General features: G+C 49.1%; 1 protein-coding gene across 1 annotated transcript; it reads left to right on the forward strand.

Moving 5' to 3' along the window:
* The first annotated feature begins 6647 nt into the window (after window positions 1–6647).
* On the forward strand, window positions 6648–14133 carry EIF3F (eukaryotic translation initiation factor 3 subunit F). Its single transcript, XM_068555818.1, has 8 exons — window positions 6648–7047; window positions 10294–10364; window positions 10605–10684; window positions 11119–11256; window positions 12606–12697; window positions 13118–13254; window positions 13383–13496; window positions 13899–14133. Exons 1-8 carry the CDS (start codon window positions 6660–6662, stop codon window positions 13974–13976), a joined length of 1098 nt encoding a protein of 365 aa, XP_068411919.1. The 5' UTR covers window positions 6648–6659; the 3' UTR covers window positions 13977–14133.
* Window positions 14134–14212: the final 79 nt, after the last annotated feature.

Below are 14212 nucleotides of genomic sequence, written 5' to 3' on the forward strand. Positions count from 1 at the left end.
GGTTCGCAGAGCAAGGAGGGTCTGTGGGGTTTGTGGTTAGACAATGAGGGTAATCATGTCTGGTGGTCCCATATTCTCTATGAAGCATGAGTTGGAGCATCTGCTAAGGGTGAGAGGTCTAGGCGGAGAGGGAAGAAGCCCTGGGAGCCTCTCTCCTGTGCACCTTTCCTCCCACTCCAAGGCTCCTGTGCCCAGCGCTCAGCGAGTTCTCCCAGAGTCCAGGAGAACAGGCAGGAATGGGAATCGGTCTCTCCCAGAGCCTTAGCCCAGCTGAGGCCAGAGACAGAAGCAAGACAGCAAAGAACCGAGCCCAAAAGGGAACGAGACTGTCACATAGATCACGTGACAGAGAGAGCAGAGCAGAGAGGTCACTTCCTGCAAAGGGTCTGCCTCCCCTACAAAGCTCCAGGGCTGGAGATCAGGGGGCCAGGACCTGAGAGCCACACCTGAAGAAACTATAGAAGTGAGATGCAACCATCCAATTTTAACTGGAGCGTGGAGGCAGAAAATGAAATGAGGCCTCCCTCCCTGTTAACCCTGGCCTGGCCCGTGGGCGGGACTGATAACTGGAGCGACTGAGTCCCAAAAAGGAGACCGTGGGCGGAAACAGTCGGAGATACAAAGAGATGCAAGACACAGAAAGTCAGAGAGAGACAGACAGGAAGCAGTTGATGGGTATGGGTCTCTCTCACATACACACACACATTTATATAGTCTCTCCATAAATAAGGGTTTTTTGACAGCAAACTCCCAAGAAACAAGGGTAACCAGAACTATGTGTGGAGGAATTGGCATTTCTGAGTCAAGCTACCGGAGTTCCCTGGTATTATGATCTCTCCCCACCCACGGAGGCAGATACCAAGGCGAAGCTGAGTACACATCTTCACCTCCTGCCCCCAGGCCTCTTTCTTTCTTTTTTTTTTTTTAATTTATTTTTATTTTTGGCTGTGTTGGGTCTTGTTTCTGTGCGAGGGCTTTCTCTAGTTGCGGCGAGTGGGGGCCACTCCTCATCGCGGTGCACGGGCCTCTCACTATCGCGGCCTCTCTTGTTGCTGAGCACAGGCTCCAGACGCGCAGGCTCAGTAGTTGTGGCGTACGGGCCTGGTTGCTCTGCAGCATGTGGGATCTTCCCAGACCAGGGCTCGAACCCGTGTCCCCTGCATTGGCAGGCAGATTCTCAACCACTGCGCCACCAGGGAAGCCCCCCAGGCCTCTTTCTGCCTAACACAGGCAGGGCCCCAAGCCCAGTCCGTCCACCTATACAAGGAGCTCTTTGTGAAGACGAATGGTCACCACAATGGTCACCATCTTCTCCTTTGCACCCTGGTCAGTTCTGATGGAGGAAGCATGCAGAGTGGGTAAGCTTAAAGGTCCTCTTGAGACAGGAGCACCCACAGCCATTTGGAAGTATCTATCTCCTGTAGGAGAGGCTGTCTCTTCTCAAAAGTACTGCCACATGGCCTTGGAGGAGAAGACCTGAAACCTCCCCATTGATGGGGCAACAGATAACAAGATGGCGGTCAGTAAAACAGACAGGCTGGCAAAGCACACGATAAAATTGCAGTGGTCATCCGCAAAGTTGGACAACTCTGACATTTGCCTTCCACAGCATGTTCCTGAGTCCCTGGAGTGAAGGACAAGCCCTGCGTCCTCAATACCCATCTGTGTTCAGGCAGAGGGCGGTGCTGTGGCTTGTCCAGGGCTGCTGTCCTGGGGTTTGCTTGTAGGACTGAGGTAAACTTGATGAGGGTGCAGCCTGCAATAAAGGGCTTGTGTTGAGATGAAAGCGGGGGGCTTTACCCAAAAAGGCTAAATATAGCATCATCAGTAAGTGGAGTGTGAAACTCAGTCAAAGAGAGAAGCTGGGGGTCACAGACAGAACCTGACATTAGGGGCAACACTCATGAATGAGAAAGGGAATTGAAGTTAGAGGGAAAGAAGTCAGTCTCCTCAGGGGATAGAAAGCAGAGACTGGGATGGGATGGGCAGGGTCTGACAGAGCTACATTGAGATACGAGACTAAGTTAACAGTTAATAACATCCCAAGTACACCACAGGCATGAACAAGGAGCCCCATGTTAATTCAGTCCCAGGGGCTGGAAGGAAGGAAGGAAGGAAAATGGAACTTGGGGGCCTGGAGAGGGGGGAGTCAGGGATGGGCTGAGGTTAACAAGCGAGAGAAAGAAGCTGCACTGACCCAAAACCAGGGGGAGGGAGGGAAGGCCAAAGGCAGGTGTAGAAACTAAGATGTGGATATCAGAAAACCGGAGAACCGAGAGAAGGGAGTGCCAAGCCAAGTAGGCAAGCAGGAGACTGGTCCTGGAGAGCCTGGGAGACAGGCAAGTGCTATAAGTGATGGGTCGCCTGGTCAGGCTGGCTTTGGACAGGATGGCAGCCAGCTGACGGGGCTCCGTTGCTGTGAAAACACTCACCCATGCAGGAAGCAGGTCTGTGGCAGCCACAGAAAGTGCCTGCAGGCAGAGGGCCTTAATGGCACTGAATTCCAGTGTAACAGAGGAGTGTCCCGGGCTGGTGGGGCCTGGGTGAGGAGCGCAGCTTCCTGAAAACTGCCTGCGGTGGGCAGAGACAAAATGCTGGTGGGAGACAGCCCACCAGCCTGCCTGTGCCAGCCCCAGCCTGCAGAAGTACAGGGTGGTTGGCCACTAAGATGCAGTTCCCGTGCAGCTCTAAGTCCCAGCTGCAGAGCTGAGAGGCCCTGGGGTGCCCCCTCGTGGTCCTCCCGTAGCTGGAACTGAAGCCAGGGCTCCCTTCACTCCAGCCGTCATTGCTGTGGGGGATGGGTGCATCAAGCTACAAGCCCCACCTTTAACAAGAGCCTGCAGCTGTGACCCTGGTCTTGTCAGGCAGGACTGTCAAGCACATTCCTCAGGACAGCCAGGAACCTACGTCTGACGGGGAAACTTATGTGTCAGTTTCACTGGGACACAGGATCCCCAGATATTTGGTCAAACCTTTTTCTGGGTGTGTCTGTGAGAGTGCTTTTGGATGAATTGAACATTTAAATTGCTAGATTGAGTAAAGCAGATTGCCCTCTGTAATGCTGAAGGCTTGAATAGAACAAAAGGGCTGACCCTCTCTCAGGTAGGAGGGAACTCCCCCTGCCTGATTGTTGAGCAAGAACACTGATCTTTTCCTGCCTTCAGACTCAAACTGAAACATCGGCTCTTCTAGGGTCTGGAGTCTGCCAGCTTGGGGGCTAGAAGTACACATCGGCTCTCCTGGTCTCCAGCTTGTCCACTGAAGATCTTGGGACTTCTCTGTCTCCATAATCACACGAGCCAATTCCTTATAATAAATACATATACTTCCTATTGGTTCCTCTGGAGAACCCTGACTAATACACCATATACCATGTGCACAACACATTTCCCATACACAAGGGGACAGCCCATTTTCTCTGTCCCCATGCCTTCTGCCCTTTCCTGATAAACCTGGCCCCAGAGTTTGTGTTTACAGGGTTCAGCCTGCCTAGATCCCTCAGTCAGCCACTGAAAAGCCAGCACCCGGATGTATGCATGCCCTTGTCCCGGCCAGTCAGCATCCCTGGGAAGACCACACCAATGATCCCTCTCCTCCTGCCCCTGAGCCATGTGGCTGGAGAAAAATCACAAAGGCTGACCAGATCCTTGAGCTCTCTGGGCTCAGCTGGGTCCTCTGATAATTGTTCAAGGCCTTTGACGGCTCACTCTTGGCTCCTCGTCCAAACACTGTCCACTCCCCCAAGGCTGAACCCCACGCTTGCCTTGCCACTCGACAGGAGCTCCTGCAACGTCCCTTCTCTCCCCGTGTCTCTGATCTTTCCTCCATCCCTTTCTCTGTTCCTCCAAGACAGAAAGGTCTTTAGGCCACTGATATAAAGGCAAAGTTCTTGAGGGTGCCGTGTCCACAGCCAACTCAAACCTACACATGGAGAAGAGGTCCCAAGGGTCTGCATGGTCATTTGGGGTCAGCAGCACTTCTTCATCAGGGATGGTTCTCACCTCTGGCCTTCTTCCCATGGGATGATCTCAGGGGACCAGCCCTGGCTAAGGCAGACACCCCCTCAGGCACCCAGAAGGGAGGCCACAGCCCAGGGCAGCCTCTCCAGCAGGTCCCTCATCCTGTGCAAGACCATCGCTCTTATCAAGGCTTTTCCAATCAGGTCCTCCTTCCTGCCTTGTAGATAATTCCCCTTGTTTGCACTTGTATATTCAGTCATTCTCTCTCCTCTAGATCCTTACCCTTGGTTTAAAATACACTTAAAACTCTTCCAGCCTAAATTGTCCCCATCTCAATCCTACTGTTTCCCCTGCTACTGCTTTAAATGTCTCCTTTCCTTCCCAGGCAGTTTCCTTGAGAGAGTAGCCAGTACTCACTACCATGAGTCAACCTGATCATTCTCTCACTCCCAAATTCTGGTTTCCATGCCCACCCCACCCTCAGTTCCACTGGCACTGCTCTACCAGGGTTGGTAAAGATCCAAGTCATCAAATTCAAGGCTCGCTTTTCAATCCTTTCTGGATACGCTGTTTACCTGAGTTTGGGGGAATGAAAAGAAAGAATGTGTGCCCACCCAGCGTACTGACAGGGGAGCAGGATCATGTGAATTCTAACTACAAAAGGTAGATCCAAGGAGAAAGCAGTTCTCGGGCACGAGAGTCAGGGCTAAGTAATCCAACTTCACCCATCCACCTTGCCAGCTGGATGCTGGCACTTGACCCAGCCAAGGGAGTGGACAAGTTTCCTGACAGGCAGATGTTATCATCCTCACCACACCAAGAAGGAAACTGAGGCTCAGGAAAAACAAACTAACAAACCTATAGATTGCCCAAAGTTACACAGGAAGTTAGGATCAGAGCTCCTTCCACACATAGTAATATGTCACTTATATGTCAATTATATGACATATATATGTCAATATGCCACAGCATAGCAACCTTGTAATACTAATAACTAACGTACTTCTGGCATATGCTAAGAACTTTACAGAGCATCACCTCATTTAATCCTCTCCCAAAGTACAGACTAGTATCTCCACCAGATCACTCTACACTTCTGCTTGCATGTCTAATCGACATCTCAAGGGTGACACATCCCAAAGTGAGCTTGGGATCTTTTCCCCAAAACCTGCTCCACTTGTAGGTTTCACCATCTCAATTGACAACAGCCTCTTCATACTAGTCGCTCAACACAAAAAATTGGAGTCATCCTTGACTCCTCTCACACCTCACATACAATTTCTCAGAAAGTCCTATTGCCTCTACCCTCAGAATATGTCCATCATCTGCCTACTTCTCATCGCTTCCACTGCTGCTGTCCTGGTTGCAGCCACTCTCATTTCTCACTTAGATTACCTGGTAATCTAACATGTCTCTCTGCTCTTTCTCTCTCACCTCGCTCTGCGGAGTAACCACTCCCCCTTTCTATTCTTCTCAAAGCAGCCAGCGTGATTCTTTTAAAACTAAGACAGAGCATGACCCTCCCGGCTCAAAACTCCATCTGACTCAGACTAAAACTCAAAGTCCTGGGCTTCCCTGGTGGCGCAGTGGTTGAGAATCTGCCTGCCAATGCAGGGGACACGGGTTCGAGCCCTGGTCTGGGAAGATCCCACATGCCACGGAACAACTGGGCCCGTGAGCCACAACTACTGAGCCTGCGCGTCTGGAGCCTGTGCTCCGCAACAAGAGAGGCCGCGATAGTGAGAGGCCCGCGCACCGCGATGAAGAGTGGACCCCGCTTGCCGCAACTGGGGAAAGCCCTCGCACAGAAATGAAGACCCAACACAGCCATAAATAAATAAAATAAATAAATTTAAAAAAAACAAAAAAACAAAAAAAACTCAAAGTCCTTACATGGCCTGCCCCCCAAGCCCTATGGAGAGGTCCATGTCCTGCCACTCCCCGCCTTGATCCTAACACTCCAGCCATGAAATAGCCTCAAACACACCAGGCCTGCTCCTGCCTTAAGGCCTTTGCACTCTGTTCCCTCTACCTGGAGGCTCTTCCCCCCAGTAACGGTCATACCCCTCGTCTCCTTTAAATCCACTCAAATCTCACATTCCCATTTTCACCTGCTCTAACTCCTCGCGACTCCTGATTTCCTCCTTATTTTCAGCTACTTTTTCCTTTTTCATAGCACTTATCACCTAATACATTCTATAATGTACTTATTTGTCTCTCTCCACTAGAATGTATACTTTTCAAGGACAGTGATCTTTGTTTTGTTCACTGATATATCCCAAGCTCCAAAAGAGCATCTGGCACATATTCAAATTGTTGAATGAATGACTCACTGCATTGACACCTTAGGATGCTGTCAAGAACAAAGTCCTTTAAAAGGCACCTTGATGTCGATTATCCCATTGAAGTACCAATTGAGACCCTTGCGCTACTCTCTGGCTCCATCTGGTGGCAGCTGTTTCTCTCCTCTCAGTGCGGTTCCAAGTTTACTCGGAACTACTTAGCTCGATTCTCACTGAGTGCGCATCGGACCGAAATCAAAGAGCACAAACGCAGAGCAGAAAATTGTAGCCGTGAGTAGCATCGTCAGAAACCAATAAGCACAAAGATCTAGTTCACGTGGTGCAGAGTCAGCCTATCGTGCTCCTAATCTTTGCCAACTCACGCCCTTCCGCGCCTGGCTCCTTCTTTCTCGACAAGATGGCCACGCCGGCAGTACCGCCGAGCGCGCCTCCCGCCACCCCAACCGAAACTCCGGCTGCGGCCTCAGACCCGGCCCCGGCTCCAGCCCCAGCCTCAGCCTCAGCCTCAGCGCCGGCTCCAGCGCCGGTTCCAGCTCCAACGCCGGCTCCAGCCTCATCCTCAGACCCGGCGGCAGCAGCGGCTACGACCGCGGCTCCGGGCCAGACCCCGGCCTCAGCGCCAGCCCCAGCGCAGACCCCGGCACAGTCGCTACCTGGCCCGGCTCTCCCAGGCCCCTTCCCTGGCGGCCGCGTGGTCCGGCTGCACCCGGTCATTTTGGCCTCCATCGTGGACAGCTACGAGCGACGCAACGAGGGCGCTGCCCGAGTCATCGGGACCCTGCTGGGTGCGTGGTCAGAGAAAATTGACGTTCTCTTCTACTTCCCACCTGCCGTTTATCTTGTTCCCCTCATTTCCCACCCTCATTGTAGTTATTTATTGAATAAATAGCGTGTGCCAAGTGATTTACATTTTATCTTTAATCTTCCCAGTAGCATTTCACGTCAAGTATGATTAGTCCCAATTTACGAAAGATGAATTCAAACTCTGACTAGGACGTCAAAAACTTTTGACTCCCTAAGCCCAGTGACCACGTTTTCTCCCCTTATTTACTGGTAAATGTCTTTATTTTCCAGGTGTTAAAAGAGAAGTTTTTCCCTAACCACTTGGCATTGGAGTGGGGAAGCCTGTAAAAAGATATCCCTCTCACCAAGTAAACCGGTTTGGCAGGAACCCATTTAGGGTTTCTATAATATTCTGCTTTCCTAAACGTCTAAGCCTGAGCCTCTTGTTTCTCGGTCTCCCTAATGTTAGTCCCCAGTGAGATATGGACCCTGTTCCCCCAGTGCAGTCTCTGGTTCTCCATTTGGACACAGACAATTGTATTATCTATTATTTGTATTAACGTGCACATGGAGAAATAACCTTTTCCCTGCCCATGTTCCAAATTTGGGAAATTGATATTTTATGTTACAGTAAAATTGAGAAGCCCTAAAGAGGGATTTCTGACAATATATCCCTTTCTCTGGGGACTGCTGGTCCCATCAAATTAATTTTCACTCCATCTTGGTCACAGATTTTGGACACTTTTGTGAATCCAATTTAGTCACATATATCGTTTCTCTTTCTTACCTTTGAACGTGTAATAGTTTCTATCGTAGAAGACAATTGGTGTATTGCGAAGAGGATGATAGTTGTCGGCAGACTACAGCACATATTAGCTAAGTCTGTTTCCTTCAGGGCCTGCTTTAGACTTAGTCTGTGAGAACTAAATTATCGCAGAAGGCATCTAACTGTGCTGGCACAGACTAGGTACGAAACAGCTGTTGGTTTGCCATCTTCCACCACATCAGGCACCCTCCTGACACAGACACACGTTCTCTCCCTCTTTATCTTTGAGGGTGTAGCATTTTACAGAAACTTCAGTTGATCCGTTATCTTTCAAGCATTGCCATAGTTGTCTCAGATCAAGCCTTTGTATTCTCTTTGCCTGTTCTCCCTTATTTTATCCTTTAAGTTCCACTCATCTTCCAGGTTCCCAGGAAAAGTTCTCACTCTCAGTCCTTCATCCCATATCCCCACGCTCACCCCCATTCTTAACCTTCCAAAGTATGCATGCTATCATTTTGTGACTGCCCTGCTTTGAGCTTCTGTAGTAAATGGTTCTTGCATCACTGACTTGGCACTCGACAAATACTAGCTTATTCTTTCAGCTGCACTGTCAAATTTTCCAAACTCACTAGAGCTATTTAAATAAATAAACAATTTTCCACCCTAGGTTTGTGCTAAGTGCCCCCAAATATTACAGTGACTCTAGTTAGACCAACTGTAATCTAGATTTTTCAGATCCTCTTTCAGAAAAGAGTCATGGTACAAGGCTAGGTGTTACAGAGGCATTGCTTACTGAAGAATGAAGCATAGAGTCTGCTTGCTAGGAACTTAGAAATTTTCAGTTAGAAATCAATTCATGAGGCATATTCCATTTGGTTAAATGAAATCAGTGGTGCCTTTTATGTACCATAAAGCTATTAGGTACTTAGAATTCAAAGTTTGATCAAATAAGCTCTACTCTTAACCTTAAATTCAAGCTGAAGATATACTCTTATATGCAAATAATTAGAATATAATGTGATAAATGCCCTAGTAGAAGGGTGTTATGGTGGCATGCAAATATAGAAGACTTAACTATTTCAGATGCTTGAAGTGGTCAAGTCTGTTGACAAGAGATCAAATAGGATAAAGAGTATGTGTCCACACTACTGTATATAAAATGAAGAACAAGGACTTGCTGTATAGCACAGGGAACTGTACTCAATATCTTTTTTTTTTTTTTACATTTATTTACTTATTTATTTATTTATTTACGGTTGCATTGGGTCTTCGTTGCTGCGCGCGGGCTTTCTCTAGTTGTGGCGAGTGGGGGCTACTCTTCGTTGCGGTGTGTGGGCTTCTCATTGCAGTGGCTTCTCTTGTTACGGAGCACGGGCTCTAGACGCGAGGGCTTCAGTAGTTGTGGCTCATGGGCTCTAGAGCGCAGGCTCACTAGTTGTGGCACACGGGCTTAGTTGCTCCGCGGCATGTGGGATCTTCCTGGACCAGGGATCGAACCCATGTCCCCTGCATTGGCAGGCGGATTCTTAACCACTGCGCCACCAGGGAAGTCCTCAATATCTTGTAATAACGAAATGGAAAAGGATCTGAAAAAGAATATATGTGTGTGTGTGTGTGTATGTGTATACATACATAACTGAATCACTTTTCTGTACACATGGAACGTTGTAAATCACCTATACTTCAATTTAAAAAAAGAAGTATGTATCCATTTGGTTTGGGGGCATAGTTTCAGCTAAGGGGGCAGAAACCATAGTGAAGCGGAATTAAACAGACGCTGATGGGTATAGGCAACATTGCGGTCTGTGGTGGAGAGGGAAGCACTTGAAGCCTGGGTGGGCGGTGCCAGTAGATGAGGAAAAAAATGGAGAGGTCAAGGGACCAGCAGTCTTAGTGAGGACGAGAAACAAATGTAGCTGGAGTAAAAGTATCATCAGAACTAGAAGAATAAAAGTTTGTGGTATGATGTTTAAGGTTCACAGGGGGAAGGTTTCTGGTTGATGGTAGGGTTAAGGTTATGACTGTGGGACCATGGCTGAAGGGAGGTACGGGGGAAGCTCCCTAAAACTGTGCTCTCAGGATAGGCTACTATATGAGTGGTCTCTGTAGACATGATTAGAATCTTCCAGGGAGCTCTGCAGATGAAATTATATTAAGGAGAAAGTCTAGAGGCTGAAAAATGAAGCTCACAGAGTGAAGATCTGGAGTAGGACCGGTAGCAGGAAGTGACAGACAGGCGAAAGGAGACCTTGTGAAGTAAGAATAGACCCTGTTTGCTGATAGTTAAAGAAGAGAGTTGGAGATGACTCCAGAGTTTCATTTCTCTGGAAAATCCTGGTTCCATTGGTGCTCATGGCGGATCTTGGAGCTTATGAGTCCAGTTTGGGTTTTTGTTTCCTTGACTTTGAGGAGACCTCTTGAAAGCATTTGGGACAGTTGGGAGCCCAGGGTTTTATAACACATGGACAATACTCTCTCACAGGAACCGTTGACAAGCACTCAGTGGAAGTCACCAACTGCTTTTCAGTGCCGCACAATGAGTCAGAAGACGAGGTGAGTGGGAGTTTGAGACCCCTGTGCCGTCTGTAGCTACTCCTTTGCTGGCCTCTTCGTGAGGCCCCTCCTGCGCCACAGTGTGTTGTGCTCATAACTAGAGCTGCAGTTAAAGAGCTTCGTTCCATTTGTGCATATTTCCCGGGCCTCTTCTGTCTGTTGGGAGTGGCCTCTTGTCCTGTTGGTCCATTTGCTGTGGACTTCTGGTTTCTTAGCTTCCTTTCCTGCCTTCCTTCTCAGGTGGCTGTTGACATGGAATTTGCTAAGAACATGTATGAATTGCACAAGAAAGTCTCTCCAAATGAGCTCATCCTGGGCTGGTAAGTTGGGACGAGGGGATGGAAAGTCTCAGTGGTTGATTGCCAACATCTTTTGTCACCTGACTAGGTATCGTGCACCCTCTTTTGGAGACAGAGTACTGAAAGTGTATTATCTCAAGGAGCTATGAATTCAGTGTGTGTTGCTGGCAGTTGTGATCCTGTGAGGCCAAGAATACTTACTTTGGGCTGCAGCTTTTACTGAGCAAGTCTTTTTTGCCTTGCTGGTGACTTAAAATTTTCAGGAGCTCTAAGGCAGCCTTTATTTGATTTGATACAGTTTTCAGTGTGTGTATTTTTTTGGCACGTGTTGTCCCTGGGGGTATAACTGCACCCCGACTAGGGGTGTCGGGTACCTAGAGACACCCGTGCCACCATCCTGTTTGGTATTGATGTCGCGCGTAGCCGTGAGTCCACAGCTGTGTTCCATTTTCCAGGTATGCTACAGGCCATGACATCACAGAGCACTCAGTGCTGATCCATGAGTACTACAGCCGGGAAGCCCCCAACCCCATTCACCTCACAGTGGACACGAGCCTCCAGAACGGCCGCATGAGCATTAAGGCCTACGTCAGGTGACCAGAGTCTTGGGCAACAAGGGCATGAAAAGCTACCTCGTGCATCCTGTGCCTGGACGCCACCCCCGCCTCCACCCCACGCAGGTGTCATCCTTCAGTGTGCAGCTCGCTGCCTAAGGAAACCCCTTCCTCACTTTCAGCAGTTATCCCTGGAGAGGTTTTATTCCGAAACAAACTCTGTCCCTGAAATTTCCACTCACTGATCCTTGCCTACCCAAATATCTGCTCATTGCTCATTGCTCATTGCTCATAACCAATTTCAAAGGGCAGCCCTTTAGGTATTTGAGCAAGCTCGTTTTTCCTGTCATCTTTTCTAGAAGTTAACTGTTACACAACTCCTACAGCCGATCCTCACATAGTGTTCTGGTCATGATTCTTCTCCACATTCACTGATTTTCTGAGTTGCCCTTCAGTTTGTTGTTATCACTAAACCTTTGCACAGGACACAGGGCAGTACAGATTAAAGAACGGCTGTCCTTGTTTTGAACATGTCTATTAACCTGGGATAGAGTACAGTTTGGATGACAGTAACGTTACCCTGTTGGCACATTAAGCAACTAGAATGCTGGTTGATGGGAGATACTGGGAAAGGCTCTAGTGGCGTGCCGAGGAAGGGGCGGCTGTAGGAGTTGGAAGGATTATATTTTCTGCTTAGAATGAAGCCCTTTGTTAGCACATCTCTTACTTTAACTTTGTGCCATTTTTGTGTCTGACACTGAAGTGACCAGTTACCTATTATGTGGTAGGACAAAGATGGTGGATGTCAAGTCCTTATGGGCCAGTTGGTGTACCACTAACCTCTAGCTGTTGCCTGATTTCTTAGCCTTTCCAGGTATTTCAGACTCCCCAAGATCCAGTGAAAGTGTGTAGTTGACATAGTAAAGGCAGTCACCTTTACTAAGATTACTTACAGCACCCAGTCTGATCTTGATGGGCCAGAGTCGACTTTTTTTTTTCATTGCTGATGAGGAACTTGGTCCCAGAGAAGACCTGTCCTGTTACTTCTTTCTATGAGGAAGGGTGTCTAGGCAGCTAGTTCCACAGGGAAATCCAGTGTCCTGTCCTCAACACTGAGATTTCAGTGTGTGAAGTAATTCTCTATAAAGGGTCCAGGCCTGGTCCAAAAGCTGAGTCCCTTCTCTCAGGCCAAGGGTTTGGTGTGTGGAATGAGCTAAGGGAAGAAAGTGACTTGTTCCCTTTAGCCCTCTGGGCTTCAAGTGGCCCAGCTTTCTTCTTTCAGAACCTTGGAAGCCATACTCTTGGTATGACTGCTTTCCCAGCCTGAGCTAGACATGAAACCCCCTCCCAAGTCCATCTGTTAACCACCTTGGCTTTTCTCTCTCCAGCACTTTAATGGGTGTTCCTGGGAGGACCATGGGGGTGATGTTCACCCCTCTGACAGTGAAATACGCATATTATGACACTGAACGCATTGGAGGTGAGTGACTTCCCCATACTCGCTTGCTAGGTCTTGGGCATTTTTCAGGGGAGGGGTTTCTGTTCTGTAACAAGGATGGAGGGCCTTGGGTGTGTTAAAAGGAACGGTTGATGTAAAGTTTGTGATGACTAGAAGTCATTCTTCTGTAGAAATGGGACTCGAGGAATTATTTGTGAAATTGTTAGAGGTGGGAAATCATCAGCACCAGAGGCTACATGGCCATTCATATGAGACCAGAACCAGTGATTAGCATACTGGGTGTAGGAGTTGAACTCTCTCCGGAGAAAGAAAAGCTAATAAGGGCAGGGCAGGGGGGTTTGGGGAAGCTGACTCAGTCCAAAGGGAGGTGGTTAGAGGCCTCTTTCCTGATGGGATGACTGAATTTTCTGTGTCACTTCTGCCCCCAACCCACTCCCACAGTTGACCTGATCATGAAGACCTGTTTTAGCCCCAACCGGGTAATCGGCCTCTCCAGTGACTTGCAGCAAGTGGGAGGGGCATCGGCCCGCATCCAGGATGCCCTCAGCACAGTGTTGCAGTACGCGGAGGACGTGCTGGTGAGGAGCGGAGGGAAAAGGAAGGAGGAGGGCATGATCTCCACTCTGAGATGGCTGGGGATGTGCTGGTGAAGTGACGGTCTCGGTGGTGAGAATTAACTGTTCCTCGTTGACTCTTTGGTGCTCAGTCTGGAAAGGTGTCAGCTGACAATACCGTGGGCCGCTTCTTGATGAGTCTGGTTAACCAAGTACCCAAAATAGTTCCTGAGGACTTCGAGACCATGCTCAACAGCAACATCAACGTGAGTGCCATCCCTGGGCTTCTGGGAGCCTGTGCCTTCCCCCACCTCAGCCGTACACCTGTGGAGGGGGTTGGGGAAGGTGACCTGGAGGGCATAGAGGAAACAGGGCTCCGCCTTTGGCCCCCTTGCAGTCCAGGCTCGGGGGAAGAGAGCACAGGGGCTCGGAGATTCCCCTCCTGCTGTTTCCTTGCTTCCTGTGGCTCAGGTGTATCAGTGGAGATGAGAAAGTGTTCTCAGGCATTTCCTTCCTGTCTTCCACCTTCCACTCTTGCTCAGCCTCTCCCAGCTCTTGTTTATCCAGGACTGCCCGCACCCAGTGTCCATCATACAACTGGCCAAGACCAGCCTTTCTGCTCACTCTTTACCCAGGCCCTCACTCATCCTGGATTCCTTCTCTTCCAGGACCTGCTGATGGTGACCTACCTGGCCAATCTCACGCAGTCACAAATTGCCCTCAATGAGAAACTTGTGAACCTGTGAATGGTCCGCAAGCAGCCCTCCTACCAGGCTGGGCCCCAGCCAACCCTGGGACTCAGAATGGAGTGAAGGAGAAATGGTTTCTTTGTGGTTTGAGTCACACTGAGTCAGTCAACTGCTTGTGACTGTAAATAAACATAGCCTACCTTTTGTAAATGAATTCCATATTATGTGAGTTTACCTCTGGGTGGAAGGGAGAAGACAGTTCTGGAGCTCACACAGAAACCAGGAAGTGAGTA

The sequence above is a fragment of the Eschrichtius robustus genome, chromosome 11 (assembly GCF_028021215.1).
Source record: "Eschrichtius robustus isolate mEscRob2 chromosome 11, mEscRob2.pri, whole genome shotgun sequence".
NCBI lineage: Eukaryota > Metazoa > Chordata > Mammalia > Artiodactyla > Eschrichtiidae > Eschrichtius > Eschrichtius robustus.

Excerpts from the sequence above, each read along its gene's own strand:
- EIF3F (XM_068555818.1), top strand. The coding sequence starts at position 6,660 with ATGGCCACGCCGGCAGTACCGCCGAGCGCGCCTCCCGCCACCCCAACC. Across the intron at positions 10,365-10,604 it reads ACAATGAGTCAGAAGACGAG|GTGGCTGTTGACATGGAATT; the intron begins GTGAGTGGGAGT and ends CTTCCTTCTCAG. Across the intron at positions 11,257-12,605 it reads AGCATTAAGGCCTACGTCAG|CACTTTAATGGGTGTTCCTG; the intron begins GTGACCAGAGTC and ends TTCTCTCTCCAG.